This window comes from Camelina sativa, chromosome 20 (assembly GCF_030686135.1).
Source record: "Camelina sativa cultivar CO46 ecotype springtype chromosome 20, ASM3068613v1".
In the NCBI taxonomy this organism is placed as follows: Eukaryota; Viridiplantae; Streptophyta; class Magnoliopsida; order Brassicales; family Brassicaceae; genus Camelina; species Camelina sativa.
The window spans coordinates 5109090-5129120 of record NC_141899.1 but is presented as its reverse complement, the minus strand read 5'-3'; the positions used below and the strand labels follow the sequence as shown (position 1 = coordinate 5129120).

At 37.7% G+C, this 20031-nt stretch overlaps 4 protein-coding genes and 1 long non-coding RNA gene across 6 annotated transcripts; 3 read left to right on the top strand and 2 right to left on the bottom strand.

Moving 5' to 3' along the window:
- Nucleotides 1–12: 12 nt before the first annotated feature.
- LOC104769480 (DDT domain-containing protein PTM) lies at nt 13–8206 on the bottom strand. The gene is made up of 9 exons (XM_010493697.2): nt 6189–8206; nt 5473–6087; nt 3931–4996; nt 3213–3501; nt 2967–3091; nt 2209–2672; nt 2005–2033; nt 742–1386; nt 13–661 (listed from the first exon to the last, which is right to left on the bottom strand). Exons 1-9 carry the CDS (start codon nt 7619–7621, stop codon nt 522–524), a joined length of 4806 nt encoding a protein of 1601 aa, XP_010491999.2. The 5' UTR covers nt 7622–8206; the 3' UTR covers nt 13–521.
- Nucleotides 8207–10226: 2020 nt separating this feature from the next.
- LOC104769478 (mitochondrial fission 1 protein B) lies at nt 10227–11578 on the top strand. Its single transcript, XM_010493696.3, has 5 exons — nt 10227–10501; nt 10698–10836; nt 10943–11064; nt 11154–11217; nt 11312–11578. Exons 1-5 carry the CDS (start codon nt 10394–10396, stop codon nt 11392–11394), a joined length of 516 nt encoding a protein of 171 aa, XP_010491998.1. The 5' UTR covers nt 10227–10393; the 3' UTR covers nt 11395–11578.
- Nucleotides 11515–13143, bottom strand: LOC147918477 (annexin D8-like). The gene is made up of 6 exons (XM_087504641.1): nt 13040–13143; nt 12795–12940; nt 12490–12708; nt 12199–12411; nt 11924–12013; nt 11515–11847 (listed from the first exon to the last, which is right to left on the bottom strand). Exons 1-6 carry the CDS (start codon nt 13110–13112, stop codon nt 11650–11652), a joined length of 939 nt encoding a protein of 312 aa, XP_087360767.1. The 5' UTR covers nt 13113–13143; the 3' UTR covers nt 11515–11649.
- Nucleotides 12575–13338, top strand: LOC147918476 (uncharacterized). Its single transcript, XR_015592644.1, has 2 exons — nt 12575–12714; nt 13067–13338. It is a non-coding gene; the product is annotated as an uncharacterized LOC147918476 (long non-coding RNA).
- A 15-nt stretch (nt 13339–13353) lies between these two features.
- LOC104769477 (exocyst complex component SEC10b) lies at nt 13354–19348 on the top strand. 2 transcript variants are annotated; one of them, XM_010493695.3, is made up of 25 exons: nt 13354–13697; nt 13984–14067; nt 14158–14391; nt 14490–14564; nt 14683–14784; nt 14857–14907; nt 14990–15095; nt 15238–15351; nt 15451–15542; nt 15729–15897; nt 15984–16060; nt 16138–16236; nt 16325–16415; nt 16515–16600; nt 16687–16860; nt 17058–17111; nt 17180–17308; nt 17397–17489; nt 17651–17797; nt 17921–18018; nt 18108–18192; nt 18285–18343; nt 18634–18732; nt 18829–18912; nt 19000–19348. In XM_010493695.3, exons 2-25 carry the CDS (start codon nt 13984–13986, stop codon nt 19076–19078), a joined length of 2481 nt encoding a protein of 826 aa, XP_010491997.1. In that variant the 5' UTR covers nt 13354–13697; the 3' UTR covers nt 19079–19348. The 2 variants fall into 2 exon arrangements, with proteins under 2 accessions (XP_010491997.1, XP_087360766.1); XM_087504640.1 differs by having other exon boundaries at nt 13555–13697; nt 13958–14067.
- Nucleotides 19349–20031: the final 683 nt, after the last annotated feature.

Here is a 20031-nt window from a genome sequence, read left to right as displayed (position 1 = left end):
ATAGCAATTCCATTTTACGAAGAAAATCAAAATAAGCTAAGTAGAGAGAACTTTCATAGTCAGCATGCAGAACATTTTGATAGAAGATTGATTCTACCATTGTACGCTAATACGAGTTAACAACACCACTACCAATGGATTTTGATAGAAAATGGATTCTACATATTCTTTACATACCTTCACTTGTTTACTGACTCCCTCGATATTGAAATGAAAAATTAAATCAGGTTATAAATCAACTCTGGTTCTTAAATCCCCCTTTGTTCACTCTAAGTCTAAGTCAACCACTTACTTTAGTACCTACTCATCCATGTTACCAGTCCCAACAAGCCAAACTAGCTTCATGCTTCCACCAAAATGTACCCTCCTCTGTTTCCTGTTTCTCCTTAATTCTCTCTCTACTCGTACTCTTCACCCATAATTGTATAGACATCTCGTAATTTACACCGTGCCCTGTCTGATTCTTCGTGTTGAACCCCAGAGCCTAAGAATATTCTATCATTCTTAACCAAATTCACAGCTTAGGATTCAACAGGGGATGTAGTAGATCTCATATGTGGACAGATGGGAGAAGACTGTTTGCGACAGAGATGACACCGGAATCCAATCACCATACTTGAATTCATCTCGTTAAGCCCATAAGCATCTCCGTGGTACCATTCTACAGACATTAAAAAAACAAACAAAAGCTAAAGCAACGAAAAGAAACCAGAACCAAAAGAAGATAAGAAAATGGATTACCTCCACAGGTTTCGCAAGCAATGAAAGTTAATCCAGATTCAGATTCAGATTCAATCGAGCCACATAAGTGACACTTAGGTTGATGATGATTAGAGTCAGAGTTCTCCGAGGGAATATGATATCTATCTCTCCGGAACTTATTGACACGTTCATCACCAGCCTTTCTGGACAACCGGAGCCCATTCAACCAATAGCTCAAGCACCTTTCTGTTCTCTCCTTTCTGATGGAGATCTCTTGTTTTACTTTCTTCGGTCTCCCTCTGCCTCTTTTGGTTTCAAGTTTCCGTTTCTTACTCACTCCAGGAACTTTACTTTCATCCTGCAGCCGAATAACATGCTTCGATTGCCTGCCAGAGCGTCGCAATGGTTTGCTTGCAACAACCTTTTTATGATTCTTTAACCTTATGGCAATTCTCTCTGCCGTTGAGGTCTTGGTCTTCTTTAGCCGAGGTGATTTGCGAGCAGGTATGATGACCTTTTTACGCTTTTGTGTCTGAACTCCAATTTTTTTTCGGAAACTCCCTGGGGGCCGCCCTCTTTTTCGTACGATGGGTTGTTCTTTTGCTAGCACTTCACTTTTGCATGGAAGACAGACGTACATGCCCACCTTCTCTGCCCTCCTGATATGCTTTTTGTGAAATACTCCTGAAATTTGATCCAAAAAAAAAAATCAATACAAAACTAGTTTCTATGAACGATCATGTTAGGGAGTTTCCCCTTCATAGGAATGAGTCTAACTAGTGCTTACAATTCTAAGGGCACCCTCACTCTCAAGTTACCCGAGTAAACTTTCATTGTCTAAACTCTTAAGGGGATCACATTTACTAGTAAACTGGATTTCCCTTGGGTTAACCGTCTGTACCACAGGTCAATACGTCGAAAATGTTTTAATTTTTTCTTGCCATCTTGTGCATAAAACTGAAGAAACACTTATTTAATTATTTTCAATTCAAGAAAATATCCTTTTTATTGTTTTCCCAGGTGGATGTTTCAATCAGTTATGAAATTTATAATAGTTTTTTCAAATTTTAATAAATAAATTAAAGAGTCACTGAACCGGTGACATAAGCTATCCTAGACTGAATTTTCTTCCAGGTTAGATCAGGCAGGTCGGGTTTTAAGACTAATAGTTCCTTCCACCTATGTCTTGTGGGAGTTCGGTTTGTGTTAAGTATGGCTAGGTTCTTATCAGATTACCTACACAAGCATAGGTTTTGCAGAAAAAAAAAATCTTCAACAAAAATAACAAGAAAAGGAACTCACTTTTGCAGATGTGGCAGCTTGCAGTTTCACTGTCATCAAAGAAAAACAGATACCATAAAAACAGTTAAAAAAAAGATCATTACTCAACAAACACAAAGAAAACGAAAAGATTTGTTCTGTACGTCATGCTACTAGGTTCCTAACAGAGCCAATTGACAATAAAGGTTACTCACGATAGGATGTGATAGACTGATAGGTACATACCTCAAAGACACATCTTTCTTACATTGCTCGCACAAAGAGGATTCAGATCTTTCTGCCCTTTCAAATAGGTATGAGAATCCTTTTCCCTCTGATGACCTTTTCTTTACTTTGTCTATCTTAGAGTGTCTGAAAGAGCCTCCTGGCTTGTTAGTTTTCCGTACAGCTTTTTTCTCTTCAAATCCTTTCACAAGATGTAAAGGCACATGTGATTCATTCAGCCAGAACTTTTTTCTTCCACTCGAGGATTCTTCAACCATGCAACCATTCTTCGACACAACATCCGGAATATTTCTCCTCTTACCAAAGTCAAGGAGATATTTCACATTTTCTTCCTCTGTGCACTTCCTACGGACAATCGCTTTTTTGAATAGCCTGGCAGATTTTCTGGAATCTTTGTCCAATGTAGGAAGAAGATGACTATTTTCAATATCATCCCACTTTATGTAAGATTGGAGTATCCTTACCTGTAATCACAAAATTGTTAGCTGAAGAAGAATCCCACAAGCAGACATATTTAAAGAAAGCACTGGTGCAAGACACATATTCAAGGTACAAAAACTGCAAAAGTCAGTAACAATCCAAGTGACAGTAAATCATATGGATGATTGACAAACTCAAAACATTATTGGATTTGACACCAATAACATTCATGCGTAGATAAAATGGAAACAGAAATTCGCATCACGACGTGTATTACCCATATACCCTCGAAAACTGCGAGAGAAGAATTACATTCAGTTTGACCAAGTTTGTATTACCTGCAAACCTAGCTGCTCTGAAGTTGTAGATGACTCAACAGCTGCTTCCCACGCAACACGTCGGCTTCTCTTAGCGGACTCTGAATTCTCAGGATAAAATACTCCTGGAATAGTCATACTTCCACCTGCACAGTATAGAGTGCATGGAGAATGAAAACAACTAAATAGAAGTCACAGGAACAAAATATTTGTTAAAGATGGTAGAAGAACAAACGCGAAAGTAAGAACAAAAGAGAAAATGCAAACCTTGTCTAGCAGCCTTAGAGATTAAAGAGCGAGGCAAAACCTTCCAGTTGAATAACCGCCGAGAAAGTTGCCCACCTCTCCACCAACACATGGTCAATCCACCATTTTTCTTCGCAGTAGGGTTAACCCCAGACTCCAACAATGACCCCCTTCTTTTACCAACAGCAGTCTTTGACCATGATCGTGTTGAAGCAATAAGAATATGTATAGCTGAGCCCATTACTACACCAGCGTCGACATGGTGTAGCCACTCAAGTGAAAGTACACGATGATGCAAATTTGCCTCTAACTGTGCAAAGAGTAATTAACAAAATCTTCCATTAGGAAACGAAAACTGATGTACCCCAAACTTAGCACTAATGCATTACACAAAAATCAGGTGCTCAAGAGTTCATACTAAAAAGCTTTTGAAGATAGTTAAGTCGTAAGAAAGTGGAGAAGTAACAAAACATTCAACATTCCTGCCTAAGATATAAAAAGGTAAGCAGAGATTGATTATTGCAAGCTTTTCAAGTAGGAAGAATACACCAAAACTAAAGTTCTACACAGCAGAGGATCATGATGAAGAAATTAGGATATGACAGCTTCACATGGGCAAGTTAGTGTGGTTGTTCAGATATTTGAGCTTTTGCCAATACAATGGTTCAACTCAGAAACAATCCTATATGCCAATGCAAAGTGAATGCTGTGGGAGGAAGAAACTTGTTAAAAAACTTACTTCAACCAATAGATGTTTCAAGCTTGAGATATTTGATGCCTTCAGAATGCGTTCACGCCAAATGATGGAGTGCTGAGGATTCAACCATGGACCTACCAAAAGTCCCTGCAATCGACTTTCCATGGAAAGTATCTGGCATATGATGGCCAAAAGATGACTGTTCTTCTCAATGGATTCAATGTTATCTACTTCACTTCCCGAAAGACCCCGTAAATCCCCAAGACTCGAATTAAACAAACAATTTGTCTCACTACCGGCAACCTCAGAAGAACTTTTGCAGGAATGACACCATCCACATTTTTCTTTCCACGCATCTAGGTAGAGGCTTTGGATGTTTCGCCATTGAAATTTTGTGGTTTTCATCAAAATAGTCTTCACCTGGGTAGAAGCTATTTCTTCATCAGATCTCATATCATTGGTACGGATTGGTGACTTACGTGTCATCTCTTCATAAACTGATGTAGTCATCTGAGCAAATATGTAATGGTTTCTGTAGCCAGTTTCACACTGCACAACCGGTCTAATTCCCTTCCGTGTGTTTATTCTAGCCAAATTATCGGGCGACAGATGGATATTCATATTTGGCTCTTTTAAGATATCCAAAATGCTTGATGATGCTGGCTCATGAAGTCTCTGGACATCCGAACCATTTTGTACAGTTTCAGCAGATCCTTCAGAACTCATATTACGATTATCTAGCCCAGTAGCTGAATCTGAAATCTTCCGACGAGTCCTATGACCATGATTATGTGAAAATCCATTGATGGGTGTTTTTTCCTGTTTTTTTTTAACACCAGATGTTGTCTGTTTTTCTGAAGCTGGTGGAGGAGCCTTAAACCCATCAATAGAAGAAATCACTCCTTTGGCTGACTTATCCAAAAATGAAGACATTTGCGAGTTCACACTGCTGATTGTCCTTATTGGCCCAGCAGAGATATCCCAGTGTTTTTTAATTGCCCTTATTACGCCACTATAGAAACTACTGCATGACTTTAGCTGCTCCAGCACAAGGTTCACATCACTCACATGATAGTAGTTCAATGAGCCTGTGCCATCTGTATCTATCCTGTAAAATCATAGTAGACGGTATCAACCAACCTATGAAGATGTATAACAGTTCCTACAATCAACATATGAAAGAAGTTTCTAGAAGTAGATAATAAAAACATTCACCACATCTGCATACATTGAGGGATACTAAGGGATCAAATTCGCCCACAAGTCTAAACATGGAATTCAACTTATTGCAAAAACTGAGAGGAAAAACGCATACTTCTTACAGTTTTATCATGTTATCTGAACATTCTAGTTAATCCTAAAACCCTTCACCTACGGGGTATTGTTTTAAAACAAAAAACCAACATGTGTCTACAATTCTCGTCAGAATTCATCACAAAATTGTACCACTAATATAAGACAAAAATATTTTGCTAATATTAATAAAATATTATATTTATTTATAGTGGTAAATCAACAATATCGATCCCACTGAGATCGTGCATTAGCCCTCCTTAGATAAGAGAACCAAAGAAAGAGACTTACACCAATAAGTAGCCACAACTGCTGTAGTATTTTCGGCCATGCGGATCAATCTCTATAAATTCTGCTCCTCGAATTTGCTTTTCAGGCTTCAATCCTGGTACACGCCGATCAAATGCACATTCAGGACAGTACCAGTCACCCTCAGGCAAAAGGTGACTGGCAAGACCGACACACTTAGAGTGATAGGCAGCAGGACAACCATCACAGCACAGTAAGCTCCCATCCATTTTACAAAAACAGCAGTCATCACTGTTACGGTCAAATGAGGTATCAGTGACCCCATTATTTAAAGATAAATCATCTGCCAGCTCCATCATAGCTCGCTTTCTGCGTCGCATTTCTGTGTTTGTTTTCCTATCAAGTTCCATTTCAAACTCCACTGCAAAAGATCTTTTATTAAGCTCTGACTTTACAACCTCAGCATCTGTCATATCATCGCACAGACGACTAAGTATCTCAATTTTCAGATTCGTGGGTTGTCTGAAATACTCATTTCTGAAAAATTCCGACTGAGTAAGATCCAATCCAGGGTTGTCTTTAGTGCCAGATAATAGTAGGTATTCGACCACAAAAAGGGGATAAGTAACCAGATCCAACGTCTCCCAATCAAGACTCCTGCATTCAACAGCAAAGCATGACAACCAAAACAAGAGAAGCTTCATATCCATATAACAACAGTAAAACTAAACTACTCAAGAAAGAAACTAAAAGTATACCTCAAGCAAGAAGCGGCAGATGAGTCACCTTCAGCAGCGAGTTGTTTCAGATATTTTCTTAATATTTGTAAGACAGCAACATGGATGCTATCAAATAACAGACTGGGAGACGTGCACCTCAATGCTTCCACAAAATCCTTCAACTCAAAGGGACTCAAAAACAGCAAAGTACTGAAAGACCTCAGACAAGAGTAAGCAGTAAAGACATCAAGTATGGGAAGACCGTCTAAATTCAAAAGATGCGAAGATGGAGGTAACTGTGGCTTTGGCGGAAGCACAGAAATATTCTCAGTTTTTCCATCAGCGATCCAAGTTTTCTCCTCTGTCAGACTACTAACTGAAGGGGAAGGGGAAACTTCATCGACTAAGCAAGCTGTTACAGTGCTACTAACAGGAGATCGAGCTAACCTTTTACGAGCGCTTCTTCTCAACCGAGGTTGACTGGTGAATTTTGGATTCTCCGCACCTTTTCTTCTTTTCCTCCTACCACTCGTATATTCATCTGAATTCCCAATATCAGAGAGAGACTCATCAACAGTCTTAGAATCATGCTCAGGCAGATCATGATCCTTCTCAGCCCCGTTAGACTTAGGAGTGTTGAGATCTTGTAGTTGAACAATGTTCTGCTTCTGTATCTCCTCCAAAAGCTGAGCGCTAGATACTTCAGCAACATGAACTTCTTTATATTCTCCAGTCTCCTGAACACCATTTTCGTCCTTCATGATTTCTTCATTCACTTGAATGCACTCGTCATCCTTGATGTTCTCTACATCAACCTCCACGTTCAAATCAAATCCTCCTTCCCTCTTGGGTGCATTCAAATCAAAAACACCAGCATTGTCCAAATCACAGCTCGCATCCACGTTGAGATCAATATATCTCCTCTTTTGGTCACTACAATTCTCCTCGTAATCGATATTCACATTAATCAAACCTAAACCATCATTCGGATTCAAATCCAACCCAGTAGACAAATCAAACCCAGTATTCGATTCCGGAACCTTCCTATTCAAATCCGTCACAGAATCCCATGTCCTACCTAGGGTTTCGACAGGACCACAATTCAAATCAACATTCCCTCTCAAATTGACATCACTAACTCCCGAATCAACCTCCTTAACCCCTTCGTTTAAATCGACATTTACCTCATTCAAACCAGAGCTACCTCGTTTGATCTCCTTCATCCTCGCGACACGAGAACGCTTCTTCTTCGGTTTCCTACCAACTCTCTTCTTCACTGGAACCGAAATCTCCTGGGATTTATCTTCTTCTCCCATCACGAGAGAAACAACCTCAGCCAATTCCGAAATCTCCGTGACGCCGTTCTCATAAACGATCTCGAAAAATCCAGACGAATCGCGAGATCGAACCGTCCCGGAGCAAAACCCAATCCCTTGGATCTCTTTCTTAACGACTTTTCCCACCAATTCCATTTGTGCTACAAACAAAAAAAAGCTCGCTCTCGCTTCACGAAACAAGCGAATCAGAGAAAACCCATAGCCAAAGTCAGGTGAAAGCGTTGCTGGGGTTTTCACTTTTTTTTTTTTTTTTTTTTTTTCTAGAAACGCTTGCAACGTGCAAGGAGAGAGAGAGAAGGATAGAGAATTAGAGATTCTCTCTCTTCTTATTTCTCAAAAAAAAAAAAAAAAGTAGAAAGAGAATTCTTCTTCTTCTTCTTCTACAGAGAAACAAAACGAAACGCCTTAACGAATTCTCTCTCTCTCTAAGAGTGATGAGAAGAAGAAGAAAGAAACAAAGACGGGTTGGTCAATGTTAGGAAGAGAAGGCCATCTCTCTCCCACTCTCTCTCTCTCTCACCTTTTTTTTTTTGGTTTTTTTTTAATGGTAAAAAGGATGTGTGAGATACTCCATATATTAATTGTGATATGTATGTTTTCTTTACCTTATAAGTATAAATGATGATACATTGGTACTCTTAACTAACCACTGAAATCTCAATACATGTGTGATGATGATGATAATTTCTACAGGTAAGAGATTATTATTTTCAATTTCACAAATAGTTTGTCATCTAATCTTCCATAAATATAAAGGTGACTTGACAAAAAAAAATTATATATGGTAAATATTATTGTATTTTTTCCATTGAAAAACAAATTAATTTATTGTCTTTAGATTTTAGTCAGATTTTTTTTTTTACATGTTAGTTTGGTAAATTTTATATTATTCTATGAATGTAGAATCCTACTATATTAATTGGGAATTACAAATATGAAACTAACCTTAAATGTGTAAAAAATTACATTCAATTGCCATTAAAAAAACTTAATTAAGATTAATAAATTAATTTAATAAATATAATTAATTAAAAATGAAAATCGGGGATACATTAAATAAAATAAATTGTAGAAAAGTAAAAAAAATCTATTAGATTCAAAACTAATCCATATTTTTAAAAAAAATTAACAGCTAAGATTCTAATCAAATATAATCTACAACTATAAATTTTATCCTACTATATTAATTGAGAAGTACAAATATGAAACTAACATTAAAATGTGTAAAAAATACATTCAATTGCCATTAAACAAACTTAATTAAGATTAATTAATTAATTAAATAAATAAAATTAATTAAAAATGAAAATCGGGGACACATCAAATAAAATAAATTGTAGAAAAGTAAAAAAAAAAAATCTATTAGAATCAAAACTAATTCATATTTAAGAAAAAATTAACAGGTAAGATTTTAAAAACCAAATCGAATAAAATATATGCAGCTATAAATTTTATCAAAAAAAAAATTTCACCACAAATTAAAATTATTACAGACAAGAAAAGAAAGCCACAGAAAAAAACAATGAATGTTGTTTTCAAAAATACTTTTTAGAACTTTTACCAGCTATATTTAATTGCTTTTGTTTACATGTTAGTAAGGATTGTGTTTAGTTGACAAAAGTTTAAACAATTTTATTCATTACATACAAATATTTTATTGACAGGTTTTCAATAAACATTTTTAAAATACAAAAATTATAATATAAGCAAACCAAATTTTTAATCACAAACTATTATAAATAACATAATAATAAAATAAATTATTACAAATTTTTTATTAAAAAATGTTCAGCCCGCGGTTCTCCGCGGGTTAGTACCTAGTAATTATGTAAGAAAGAAATATACTAGTCATGTTTAATAAAATGACATCATCACAAGTCACAACACAAAAGCAAAAATGTTTAGAAACCACTGGACATGTTGCATGAGAGAGGCATGTTCATATGTACGCAGTAGGCTAATTAAATGCTAATACGTTTCGCGAGGTGACCGCAGTCCAGGCTGCTAACAGACTAACAAAGTCATTTCCAATCAGTTTAATTTATTCACGACTATTTTACTCTCAATGTGTACCTTTCTGCTGCCAATCTATGGTATACAATATATCTTCCCGCCAGGTCCGCTCCTAAGAGCACTTCTTCGTCTTCCCAATCCCAACACACATACTATTTTCCACAGTTTGCTATCAGAGGTACCTATCCGGCTATCCCACTAGGCACTAGCATGCTCTAAGCCTTCAAAAACTATTTACTAAAACTACTCTTTGTTGTTTGTTTTATGAGATGCTTTTTCCGAATGTTATTCATGTCAAAGTGTATATTTTCCCTAATAAAAATCCTGAATGTTGGAGACAAAGACGGGGCAAATATGAACGTGTGATAAACAAACGTATGTATCAAAAATCATATTTCCTCCGTTTCATAATATAGGATGTTTTAAAAAAAAAAAATTTGTTTCATAATATAAGATGTTTTAAACTTTCTAGGCAACTTTTAGATTACTTTTATATTTTTTATTATTTATTTTATGCAGTCTTGTTTATGATTGGTTGAACTTTTTAATGTGTTTCTTTATAAATCTGTATTCTTTCACTCAAAACATCATCAATACTTTTTTATTTAAAAATCTGATGTTTTAAAAATAATACTTCCACCGTTTCAAAATATAGAATGTTTTAGTTAAAACACATATATTAAGAAAAAGTTACTTTTAAACAGCTTAACCAATCAGAAATAAAACTGCATAATATAAAATATAAATTTAATCTAAAAATTGCATTGAAAAAATCTATATTAACCAAAACATTCGTTGATCTCGGTCAATTTTATTGTAAGGGAGGAAGAAGGCGAGAGAAAGGATTAAGAAAACTCGGAAAGAAAAGATATCTAAGGAGCTGCGACAGGAAAAATGGACGCGGCGATAGGGAAGGTTTTCGGTTCCGTCTCAGACTTCTTATCAGGCGCTGCCTCTGGTTCCTCCGATGAGTTCCCCTTGTGCGATACCGACATCATCTCCGTAAGTTTATTGATTCCTCTAATTGGCCGCGTAAAAACCCGCCAATTTGCAATTGTTCGATAGCTAACTTCGGATTTTTGGATATCTGTCGCGTTGCTTGCTTTATTTTTGGGTGTGGGGATGAAATAAGTGTTTTCCTTTGATTTTTTCCATCTCTCGTGTGGCATGGATTAGTTTTTTTTTATTTAATCCTCAGGGATGTGAGAAAGAACTTGCAGAGGCTCAGAAAGCTCAAGACGAAGGACGTACGAAGGAATGCATCATGCGTCTTTCATGGGCTCTTGTTCATTCTAAGATGCCTGGTGATATCCAGCGTGGCGTAGCTATGATTGAAGGTAAATTATAATACTAGCTTATGTTTTACAATTGTTAAATTAAAACAGCTACCTTTTAATATTCTCCCAAAGGTGAATGATTTGATTCGAGTTATTGATTTTGCAGCTTCGGTTGTTAATGATACAAGTGCAATGAAACTCAGGGAGAAGCTTTATCTCCTTGCTGTTGGTTACTATCGAAGCGGTGACTATTCAAGAAGCCGGGATTGTATAGAACGTTGTTTGGAGGTTTGATCATCTGATCCTTGGATAACTCCAGAGAATCTTGTTGTTGATGTATTTCATTTATGCCTTCTTTTTCTTTGTGTGGTTTTTAGGTTGAACCGGAGTCGGGACAGGCTCAGACACTAAAAAAGGCTATAGAAGACCGCATTGTGAAAGGTAATTAATGATACTATTCTGTCATGTGTCTTCATCGTCCATTTAAATCTTCAGCTATTTTCTCTTTTGACTCTCTTCTGATTTTTGAAAGCAGATGGTGTTATTGGCGTTGGAATTGCTGTTACTGCTGTAGGGGTTGTTGCTGGTATTGCTGCGGCCTTTATACGCTCAGGCTGAGCAGGAACGAACTTTATACATGTGCATGTTTCCCTGATCTTCAGTGAGTTTGTATAGTTTCTTTGTATCCTATAAGAGAAAAATTATGTAATTCCTGGAATAGCTAAACAAAAGAACTAATTGAGGAAGCATTAAACATAAACTTTATTATAACTTCAAGAGTTCAATATATTTTTATTCCATACAGTACTAGAAATTTCTAGAAGAAATGCTACTGTTTTAAGGTTTTTAAGTTGAGGCTGAACTCTAAGTTTCTCAATGTCCTAGCAAGGCTAGAAGAAAAGACTTGTAGTCCCCTGATGTCTCTTTTGCTATGGCTTGATCGAGACTCACATCGTTCCGCTTGAGATACAGCTCACTGATCTTCTTCAGGTCCTTTTCTGCTCGTGTGACAATCACACGGTTCAGAGCATCTTCATCAGTCCCCACTGTATTGATTGAGTTGCGCAACACCTAGGTGCAAAAGAGATATGAATACCACTGAGATAAATTAGAAATCACATCTCAAAACTATTGTTGTATCTCTTACCTTTGAGTAATACCGGGTAGGGTTTTTAATGCACCTGATGGCTGCACGTAGTGCACTCAGGTACTCATTTGTAGGGTGATTGAGGAGATCCTGGTCATCAAAGGTTTCATTATGAATATCGTCATGAAGAATTACTGGTATGATTACTCTATTTCCCTAAAATTGATTCCAAAAGTCTTTTTTATTGTTGTCTAAAATTTTCGCATTGATTGTTTTTTCTGAGATTAGTCATCAATTATATAACATAACTTGATTTTTATGTGTTGTTTGTATACCTCAGTGATTGATCTGCCATATATATCCTTGTAGCGATTGAAGATTGCGCTAAGCTGCATGTTGCTTCTTGTACTTAACACCCTGATCGTTTCTTCATGTTCAACAGCCTTACCAAGGATTTCATCATGAAGAATCCCAGCCTCTGACTGCGCAAGCATCTCATCAATTTCCTCTCCATCATATTTATAGGCAGACGCCATTGCAACCAAGAGCTGTATATATCAAAATCCCCAAGCGTTGGAGTTCAGGTCGAAACAAGAAGAAAACATCTTGAAATTAGAATTACTCACTTTCCTAATGTCGCCAATAGTACGGGAGGCCAAGTCTTCCTCAAGAGAACGCTTGTAGAGGGAACGGTAAGCACGTCTAGCAGCTAATAGATCTTCAGGGGATCTCATGCAGGCAATCTCGACAAGAACCTTGTAGTCAGGAATAGGCTTTTGAAGAGCTAAGTTAGCCAAAAGAGCATCTCTCTCTGAAGGATCCAAGGCCCACAAGCAAACAGCTCTCTGCAGGTAACATATATATCTTCCATGAAAACTATCTTTTGTGGATTGTCAAAATAGAGTAGAGCATATGGATATATAATCTAGACCACAAAATCACCAGAGAGCTCAGATTTGAGCTGGTGAATGAGATCCTCATGGTAAATCTCCTGATAAGCTTGTCTTATGAGTTTCCTCTGGAACAAATTCCGGTGTCCTAGGATCGAGATGATGGCCTTTTCATCGGTTCCCCATCCTAAATCCAATATAAAAGTAAGAAGATGAATAAAGGAAATAGAAGGAAACTTGAATCACATAATATTGTGAAACACTTAAGTCTATAAAGTAGAAAAACCTTGACAAGCCTTCTTGATGTTTTCAGCATCTTCAACAGGGGAGAAATGTGGAGGAGAAACAATGGTGGCCATTCTGCTCGACTCAAGATTTTTTCACGTTTTGGATATTGCTTCTTCCATTGCTTTCAGTTCTCTATATTTATAACAGTCAATAGTGAGGTTACAATGCTTTTGAGACCATAAAAATGTTCAAAGGCTCATTGATTCTCTATTAACAGCGCCCGTTTATGTATGACTTTGCCATTAATTTTTTGAAGATTAACGTTTTTCATGAGATAATTATTTATTACCTCCCAAATGTTTTTTTTTGCTTGAATTTATTTGATTTTCATTCCCTCTGTGGCATGTAGTTCGATTATGTTCTTGTGTGTGTAATGAAGTAAGTGAATCAACGAACCAAAATTTCAAAGTTCAAACTAACTAATAACAGTTTATTAAAAAAAAATTAAACCGGTTGCGGTTTAAACCGGGAAAAAAGAAACACGTAAAATAATTAAATTTAACAGCTCAGCTCATCTGGAAGCTCGTCGTAGTTGTGAGGAAAAAAAGAAGGAAAAATCCCCAACTCCGCCATTGTAGACCGGTCTCTCTATTTCTCCGTCTTTCTCTCCCTGCAGTAACCGGATTCCGCCGTCTAGATCTCGTCGTCCACCGCCGGTAAGTTGCTCCATACTAGATTTTACCTTACCCGTCTCGTTCTCCGCGCGATTGTTCGTCTTTATGGTCTAAATTTGTTACATTCGCCGTAGAAATCAGCGATTACCGGTTTAGTTAACTGAGATTATATATGCTACTGTAATTTTGATTTAAAGTATCCAGCATCGTACGCATCTCTCTCATATTCTCCTATTTATCGAATGTTTCATGTATGATCTGTCAGACTTAATTCTTCACTTCTTTAAATTTTTGAATTTTAGGATTTTTGTGTTTTGTTTTTAAGCAGATGACAGAAGGAATCAGAGCAAGAGGACCCAGATCGTCCTCTGCTAACTCTGTTCCTTTGATTCTTGACATTGAAGACTTCAAGGTAAGGATTTGAGCTCGGGGTTGCTAATGTTTTTTTTGTTTCTTTACTTTTTAAATCATGAAGGATTTTGATTATTTTGGTCACTCGCAGGGTGATTTTTCATTCGATGCATCATTTGGGAACCTGGTAAACGACCTCTTGCCGTCTTTCCTAGAAGAAGAAGCAGATTCAGGGGATGGCCATGGCAACGTTGATGGTTTGGCAAATGGGCATTTACGTGGGCAGTCTACTCCTTTGTCTTCTGCTCCTTTTTTCCCTGAAGTAGATGGTCTTTTGTCTCTGTTCAAAGATGCTTGCAAGGAGCTTGTTGATCTTCGGAAGCAGGTGAGTGTCTTTGGGTCTACATCCATGACAAGCCTTTTTTCTTTTTGGTTTCTTTTCATCGTTCTGATATCTTAGGTTTTTGTTAAATATTTTGGAAGGTTGATGGAAGGCTCAACACACTAAAGAAGGAAGTTTCAACCCAAGATGCCAAACACCGGAAGACACTGACTGAGGTTGGCAGACCAATACTACTACTACTATGATTCAATTTCTTGGGTACATGGATTACTGCCTGATGAATGACTGATACCACGATCCTTTCTTCAAATCGTAATTGGTTTCTCTTACTAGATAGAGAAGGGTGTGGACGGTCTGTTTGAGAGCTTTGCAAGGTTGGACGGTCGTATTTCAAGTGTTGGACAGACCGCTGCAAAAATTGGAGATCATTTGCAGGTAAATAGATCTAGCCTATAACAACATTTTTGGTGATCTATATCCAATACTAACACATGCTTCTTTTGTCAGAGTGCAGATGCTCAGCGGGAAACTGCTAGCCAGACGATAGATCTTATAAAGGTAAGAGTGCATCACTGTTGGAAAGTTGGTCGCATATTTAGTTAGATGAATGCTTAAAGTAATCCTTGTTCAACAAATGCAGTACCTAATGGAGTTCAACGGCAGCCCAGGGGATCTTATGGAGCTTTCCGCTTTGTTCTCTGATGATAGCCGCGTAGCTGAGGCTGCTTCTATTGCTCAGAAATTACGTATGATGATATGTTACTTGGAATCTGTCTAAAGTGTCAGAATTTTTTTATCTATTATTTAACTCGCTTGTTTGCAGAAAAATGGAAGTTTACTGTTCAATTAGGCTGCAATTTATTCTCATACCCACTTTGTCAATATCAGGATCCTTTGCTGAGGAAGATATTGGAAGACAAGGTGCGGGTACAGCTGCAGGAAATGCAACCGCTGGCCGAGGACTGGAAGTTGCAGTTGCTAATCTCCAAGATTACTGTAATGGTAAACAAACTCGTCTTTACTGTGTTTTCTGTATATTTACTGAAGAGGATTATTGTATGTTCAACTTCGTCTTTGTGACATTTGAGTATGATTTTGTAGAATTGGAGAATAGGCTTTTATCTCGTTTTGATGCTGCATCACAGCGGAGAGATCTATCCACCATGTCAGAATGTGCTAAGATTTTGTCACAGGTGAATACTTTATTCTGCCGCATGCACCTTTACAATTCAGTAGGAAAACCTGTTATTTTATCTTATATACTGAGCGAAGCCTTTCTTATGTATCTTGTGGTTACATACTTGTTAATTCTAAGGCTATTACATACGGAATGGTCTAGGTCTCCTTGATGCTCAATATTTTTTCTTCTTCATTTTCAGTTTAACAGGGGTACAAGTGCTATGCAACATTATGTGGCTACACGGCCAATGTTTATTGATGTGGAAGTCATGAATTCAGACATTAGGTTGGTTCTTGGTGACCATGGTTCTCAGCCTAGTCCTAGCAATGTTGCCCGTGGACTTTCTGCTTTATACAAGGAAATTACAGGTCTGAAGAATTGTCACTGATCTGGATGCAATACTTGAAACATGCTTTTATGCCGATTCATAACTTTTGTTACTTCTCATGTGTAGACACTGTACGCAAAGAAGCAGCGACCATTACAGCTGTTTTCCCTGCTCCAAATGAAGTTATGGCAATCTTAGTTCAGGTAATTGGCACCGATAATTTGGACACCGTAGTGTTGACCCGGCATATGGATACTGACTCTTCGTGTACTTTATGCAGAGAGTTCTGGAGCAGCGTGTCACAGGTATTCTTGACAAAATTTTGGCGAAGCCCTCTCTTATGAGTCCCCCATCTGTGCAAGAAGGCGGACTGTTACTAGTGTGTAGATACTTCCTTATCTCTTTTTTTTTTCTATCTTCGTAGTAGAATTAGTATAAGAAACTTAATTCTTGGTTTTTGTCTTTAGTACCTTAGAATGTTAGCAGTTGCATATGAGAGAACCCAAGAACTTGCTAAAGACCTCCGAGCTGTTGGATGCGGTGACCTTGATGTTGAAGGTCTTTTTCTCGTGTGATTCTGAGTGATAGAAGTTTTGTTTTTTCATGCAAACTTTCGTTGTTCGTTGGTGCTTAAAACTCTTTATTTTGAGTGTGCAGATTTGACAGAGTCCTTGTTTTCCTCGCACAAGGATGAATACCCTGAGCATGAGCAGGCCTCCTTAAAACAACTATATCAAGCAAAGGTTTAATATGATTATCTCATTTTCTGATTGGAGTTGTTATATTGTGCATTAGTGTGAAGGGCTTAGATATGAGTTTTTCTCTACAGATGGAAGAATTACGTGCTGAGAGTCAGCAAGTCTCGGAGTCATCCGGCACAATAGGACGCTCTAGGGGTGCTTCAGTATCATCTTCTCAGCAGCAGCTATCGGTCACCGTTGTGACTGAGTTTGTTCGATGGAATGAAGAAGCAATAACCAGATGCACACTGTTTTCATCTCAGGTTACCGAATTTAGCAATTTATGAGAAAAGTTTTTCCAAAATAAGTTAGTTGCTCTGAATTTTGGGAAAAGATGTAGGAATAAGATATTGACAAAGAAATAATCTAAAATATTGACTTTTGCAGAAACATCCGGCAGTAAGTAAACTGTAATATCTGTGATTGTGTATCTGACCATATAAGTATTTCTTTTGTGCAGCCAGCCACACTTGCTGTCAATGTTAAAGCCATATTTACTTGCCAGCTAGACCAGGTATGATGTTCATAAGATTCTAAAGTCATTTATATTAATTGTGCTGATGCCATGATGACTTCTTGCAGGTGAGCGTATACATAACTGAGGGACTTGAACGGGCAAGGGATGGCCTGACTGAAGCTGCAGCATTGAGGGAGAGATTTGTTTTGGGCACAAGCGTTAGCAGAAGAGTGGCTGCTGCAGCTGCTTCTGCTGTAATTCTTTCTCTTTTCTACTATTTGAAGTGCTTATTATTTCAATTGTTTGGTGAAGTTATTTACAATTTATTTGATTATTTCTCAGGCAGAAGCTGCTGCTGCTGCTGGTGAAAGTAGCTTTAAATCCTTCATGGTTGCTGTGCAGCGTTGCGGTAGTAGTGTTGCTATAGTTCAGCAGGCATGTTGGGTGACTTTTATGGTTATCAGTTTGTTTCATTTTTTATATGAAAAGGCGTCTGCTACTCAAGCATTGAAATAATGAAACAGTTTGACCGAGTCATCTACTATGGAAATTTTATGTGTTGACTCCTATTCTAATCATATAATTTTCTCTTCCAGTATTTTGCAAATTCGATATCTCGGCTTCTCCTACCAGTGGATGGTGCACATGCTGCTTCTTGTGAAGAAATGTCAACTGCTCTATCCAAAGCAGAGGCAGCTGCTTACAAAGGACTTCAGCAGTGCATTGAAACTGTGATGGCTGAGGTTAGTTGCTTTTTGTGTAATCTACGAACATATCCATGTGGTTCCAACGCTGGAAAGATTTAGGAGTTATGCTTATTATTCTCTTTCGACTCATTGTAAGGTTTCCGATATGGCCTTTTTCAGGTTGATAGGCTACTTTCATCTGAGCAGAAGGCTACCGATTATAGATCACCTGATGATGGAATTGCTCCTGACCACCGCCCAACAAATGCCTGCATGAGGTTGGTTTAGTTGAGACTCTACCTTCCCACTAATTGGTTGAAGGCTTCACCTTTTTTAGTTTAATTTCTAATCCCACTCCCTTGTTTAGGGTCGTGGCTTATCTTTCCCGGGTACTTGAGTCAGCCTTCACTGCCTTGGAAGGTCTTAATAAGCAAGCCTTCCTGACTGAACTGGTATGATTTGTATCACCAAAGATTTATTTTCTTCATCATAAGAGTGGTGCTATATATCTAGATTTGAATGAAGTTTTCTTTATTATTCTCAGGGAAATAGGTTAGAAAAGCTACTACTAACACACTGGCAGAAGTTCACTTTCAATCCCAGGTATGATTTCAGCTCTTTGTCTTTTTTTTTTCTTTCTAATTTCCTTATTAAAATCACGTCTGCAAAATAACCGTAAATCAGATCAACGACCCCTAATAAACCAAACATAGATAACCATGCCAAAATTTGCTCTCTCTCTGATCTGACATGAGTGCAATGTTTGACGTAGTCGCACCTATTGGTATAAATGTTTTATCGGATCAAATCAAACTTATCCATTGCCTGAATAGGTCTGTGTGAATATAGAGCTTGGTTTTTGTTTTGTGATTACTAAAACTTTGGTTGGACAGTGGAGGACTGCAGCTGAAGCGTGACTTAAACGAGTATGTAGTATTTGTTAAAAGCTTCGGTGCTCCATCAGTGGATGAGAAATTTGAGCTTCTGAGAATGTAATAACATATCTATTATGAGACTCTCTCGTCACTTTACTTCCTTCTTATTATTTGATTAATGTAATAACCTGTAATCACTATCTGTGAGTGCAGAATCGCGAATGTTTTCATCGTTGCTCCAGATAGTCTGCCGACTTTGTTCGAGGGAAGTCCAAGCATTCGCAAAGACGCGCAAAGGTAAGAGAGAAAGAGAGATTATTAAGATTAAAAACTAGGAAAAAGGAAATGAGATTGAGAGAGAGTTGTAAAATGAATAATGTGCAGGTTTATTCAACTGAGGGAGGACTATAAGAGTGCAAAGCTCGCAACAAAACTCAGCTCCTTGTGGCCAAGCATGAGCTAATATCTCAATGTTTGTTTAAAGAGACGACACTTGAACCAGTCAGTGGCAGATATTGTTATTTATGTATATACTTAAAAATCATTCTATGCACTAACGTCAGTCAGTCAGAGTCTACTATCTTCCTTCTGAATCCTTTTATTGTTTATTCCTTTCATAATTTCCAACTTTTTTTTTCTTTTTGTTCTTTACGTTATGGGTGTTTTTATCTGTTTGGAGACGAACAATTTTTTAATTGGACTTGCTATCTGGAAATTACTCAATTAGAATCAACAAGAAGTGTTACCGTAATTTTCCATGGTATAAGTTTTTTTAAGATTTTTTTTTTTTTTTTTTTACAACAAGCAAACAAGCCAATACAAAGGAACATTGTTTACATAGGTAACTAAGTGCGGAACTATGCGAACTTGTCGTGCTAAAATATCCGCTTTACCATCCTGAGAGTGACTAAGGAAAAAGAAGCAAACTCCTCTTTATCCGCCTGTATGTCCTCCAAATAAGGCGTAAAAGTTGGCCACTCGGAAGGCAAAGACACCATCTTCACTAAGTCAGAGCAGTCGGTGATAAAGACTACAGATTGGTTATCCGTCCCAATCATGCAGCGCATAGCCCAGATAAGGGCTTCAATCTCGGCATGAAGAGAGGAGAGACTACAGCGAATGTTGGCAGCTCCCATAGTAGGGGCGTCACTCCAGGGCGACGTGCAAAACCATCTTCTACCCGCATATCGATCTGTAGCTTTCCAAGAACCATCTACAAAACAAGTATAACTCGACAAAGACCGCGGAACCCCTAATTCCCCACTTCCATAGGGAGCAACCGTGGTGTTAATATCCGGTGCTAAAACCATACCCTCTGTCTGAGCTAGAGCCCATGCTTTTGCCTCATCCTCCGCTAACCGCAGAATAGCAAGGGGATTGGAATCCAAATTACTGTAAAGTTTGTCATTGCGTACT

Coding starts and splice junctions, on each gene's coding strand:
- LOC104769480 (XM_010493697.2), bottom strand. CDS start 7,621: ATGGAATTGGTGGGAAAAGTCGTTAAGAAAGAGATCCAAGGGATTGGG. Junction 4,997..5,472: donor AGTTGTGGCTACTTATTGGT/GTAAGTCTCTTT, acceptor ATGATTTTACAG/GATAGATACAGATGGCACAG. Junction 2,673..2,966: donor CAGAGCAGCTAGGTTTGCAG/GTAATACAAACT, acceptor TTGTGATTACAG/GTAAGGATACTCCAATCTTA.
- LOC104769478 (XM_010493696.3), top strand. CDS start 10,394: ATGGACGCGGCGATAGGGAAGGTTTTCGGTTCCGTCTCAGACTTCTTA. Junction 10,837..10,942: donor TGGCGTAGCTATGATTGAAG/GTAAATTATAAT, acceptor TTGATTTTGCAG/CTTCGGTTGTTAATGATACA. Junction 11,065..11,153: donor GTATAGAACGTTGTTTGGAG/GTTTGATCATCT, acceptor TGTGGTTTTTAG/GTTGAACCGGAGTCGGGACA.
- LOC147918477 (XM_087504641.1), bottom strand. CDS start 13,112: ATGGCCACCATTGTTTCTCCTCCACATTTCTCCCCTGTTGAAGATGCT. Junction 12,941..13,039: donor CATCAAGAAGGCTTGTCAAG/GTTTTTCTACTT, acceptor TATTGGATTTAG/GATGGGGAACCGATGAAAAG. Junction 12,709..12,794: donor AGCTCTCTGGTGATTTTGTG/GTCTAGATTATA, acceptor TGTTACCTGCAG/AGAGCTGTTTGCTTGTGGGC.
- LOC104769477 (XM_010493695.3), top strand. CDS start 13,984: ATGACAGAAGGAATCAGAGCAAGAGGACCCAGATCGTCCTCTGCTAAC. Junction 15,352..15,450: donor TCTCCAAGATTACTGTAATG/GTAAACAAACTC, acceptor ATGATTTTGTAG/AATTGGAGAATAGGCTTTTA. Junction 16,061..16,137: donor TTATGGCAATCTTAGTTCAG/GTAATTGGCACC, acceptor TACTTTATGCAG/AGAGTTCTGGAGCAGCGTGT.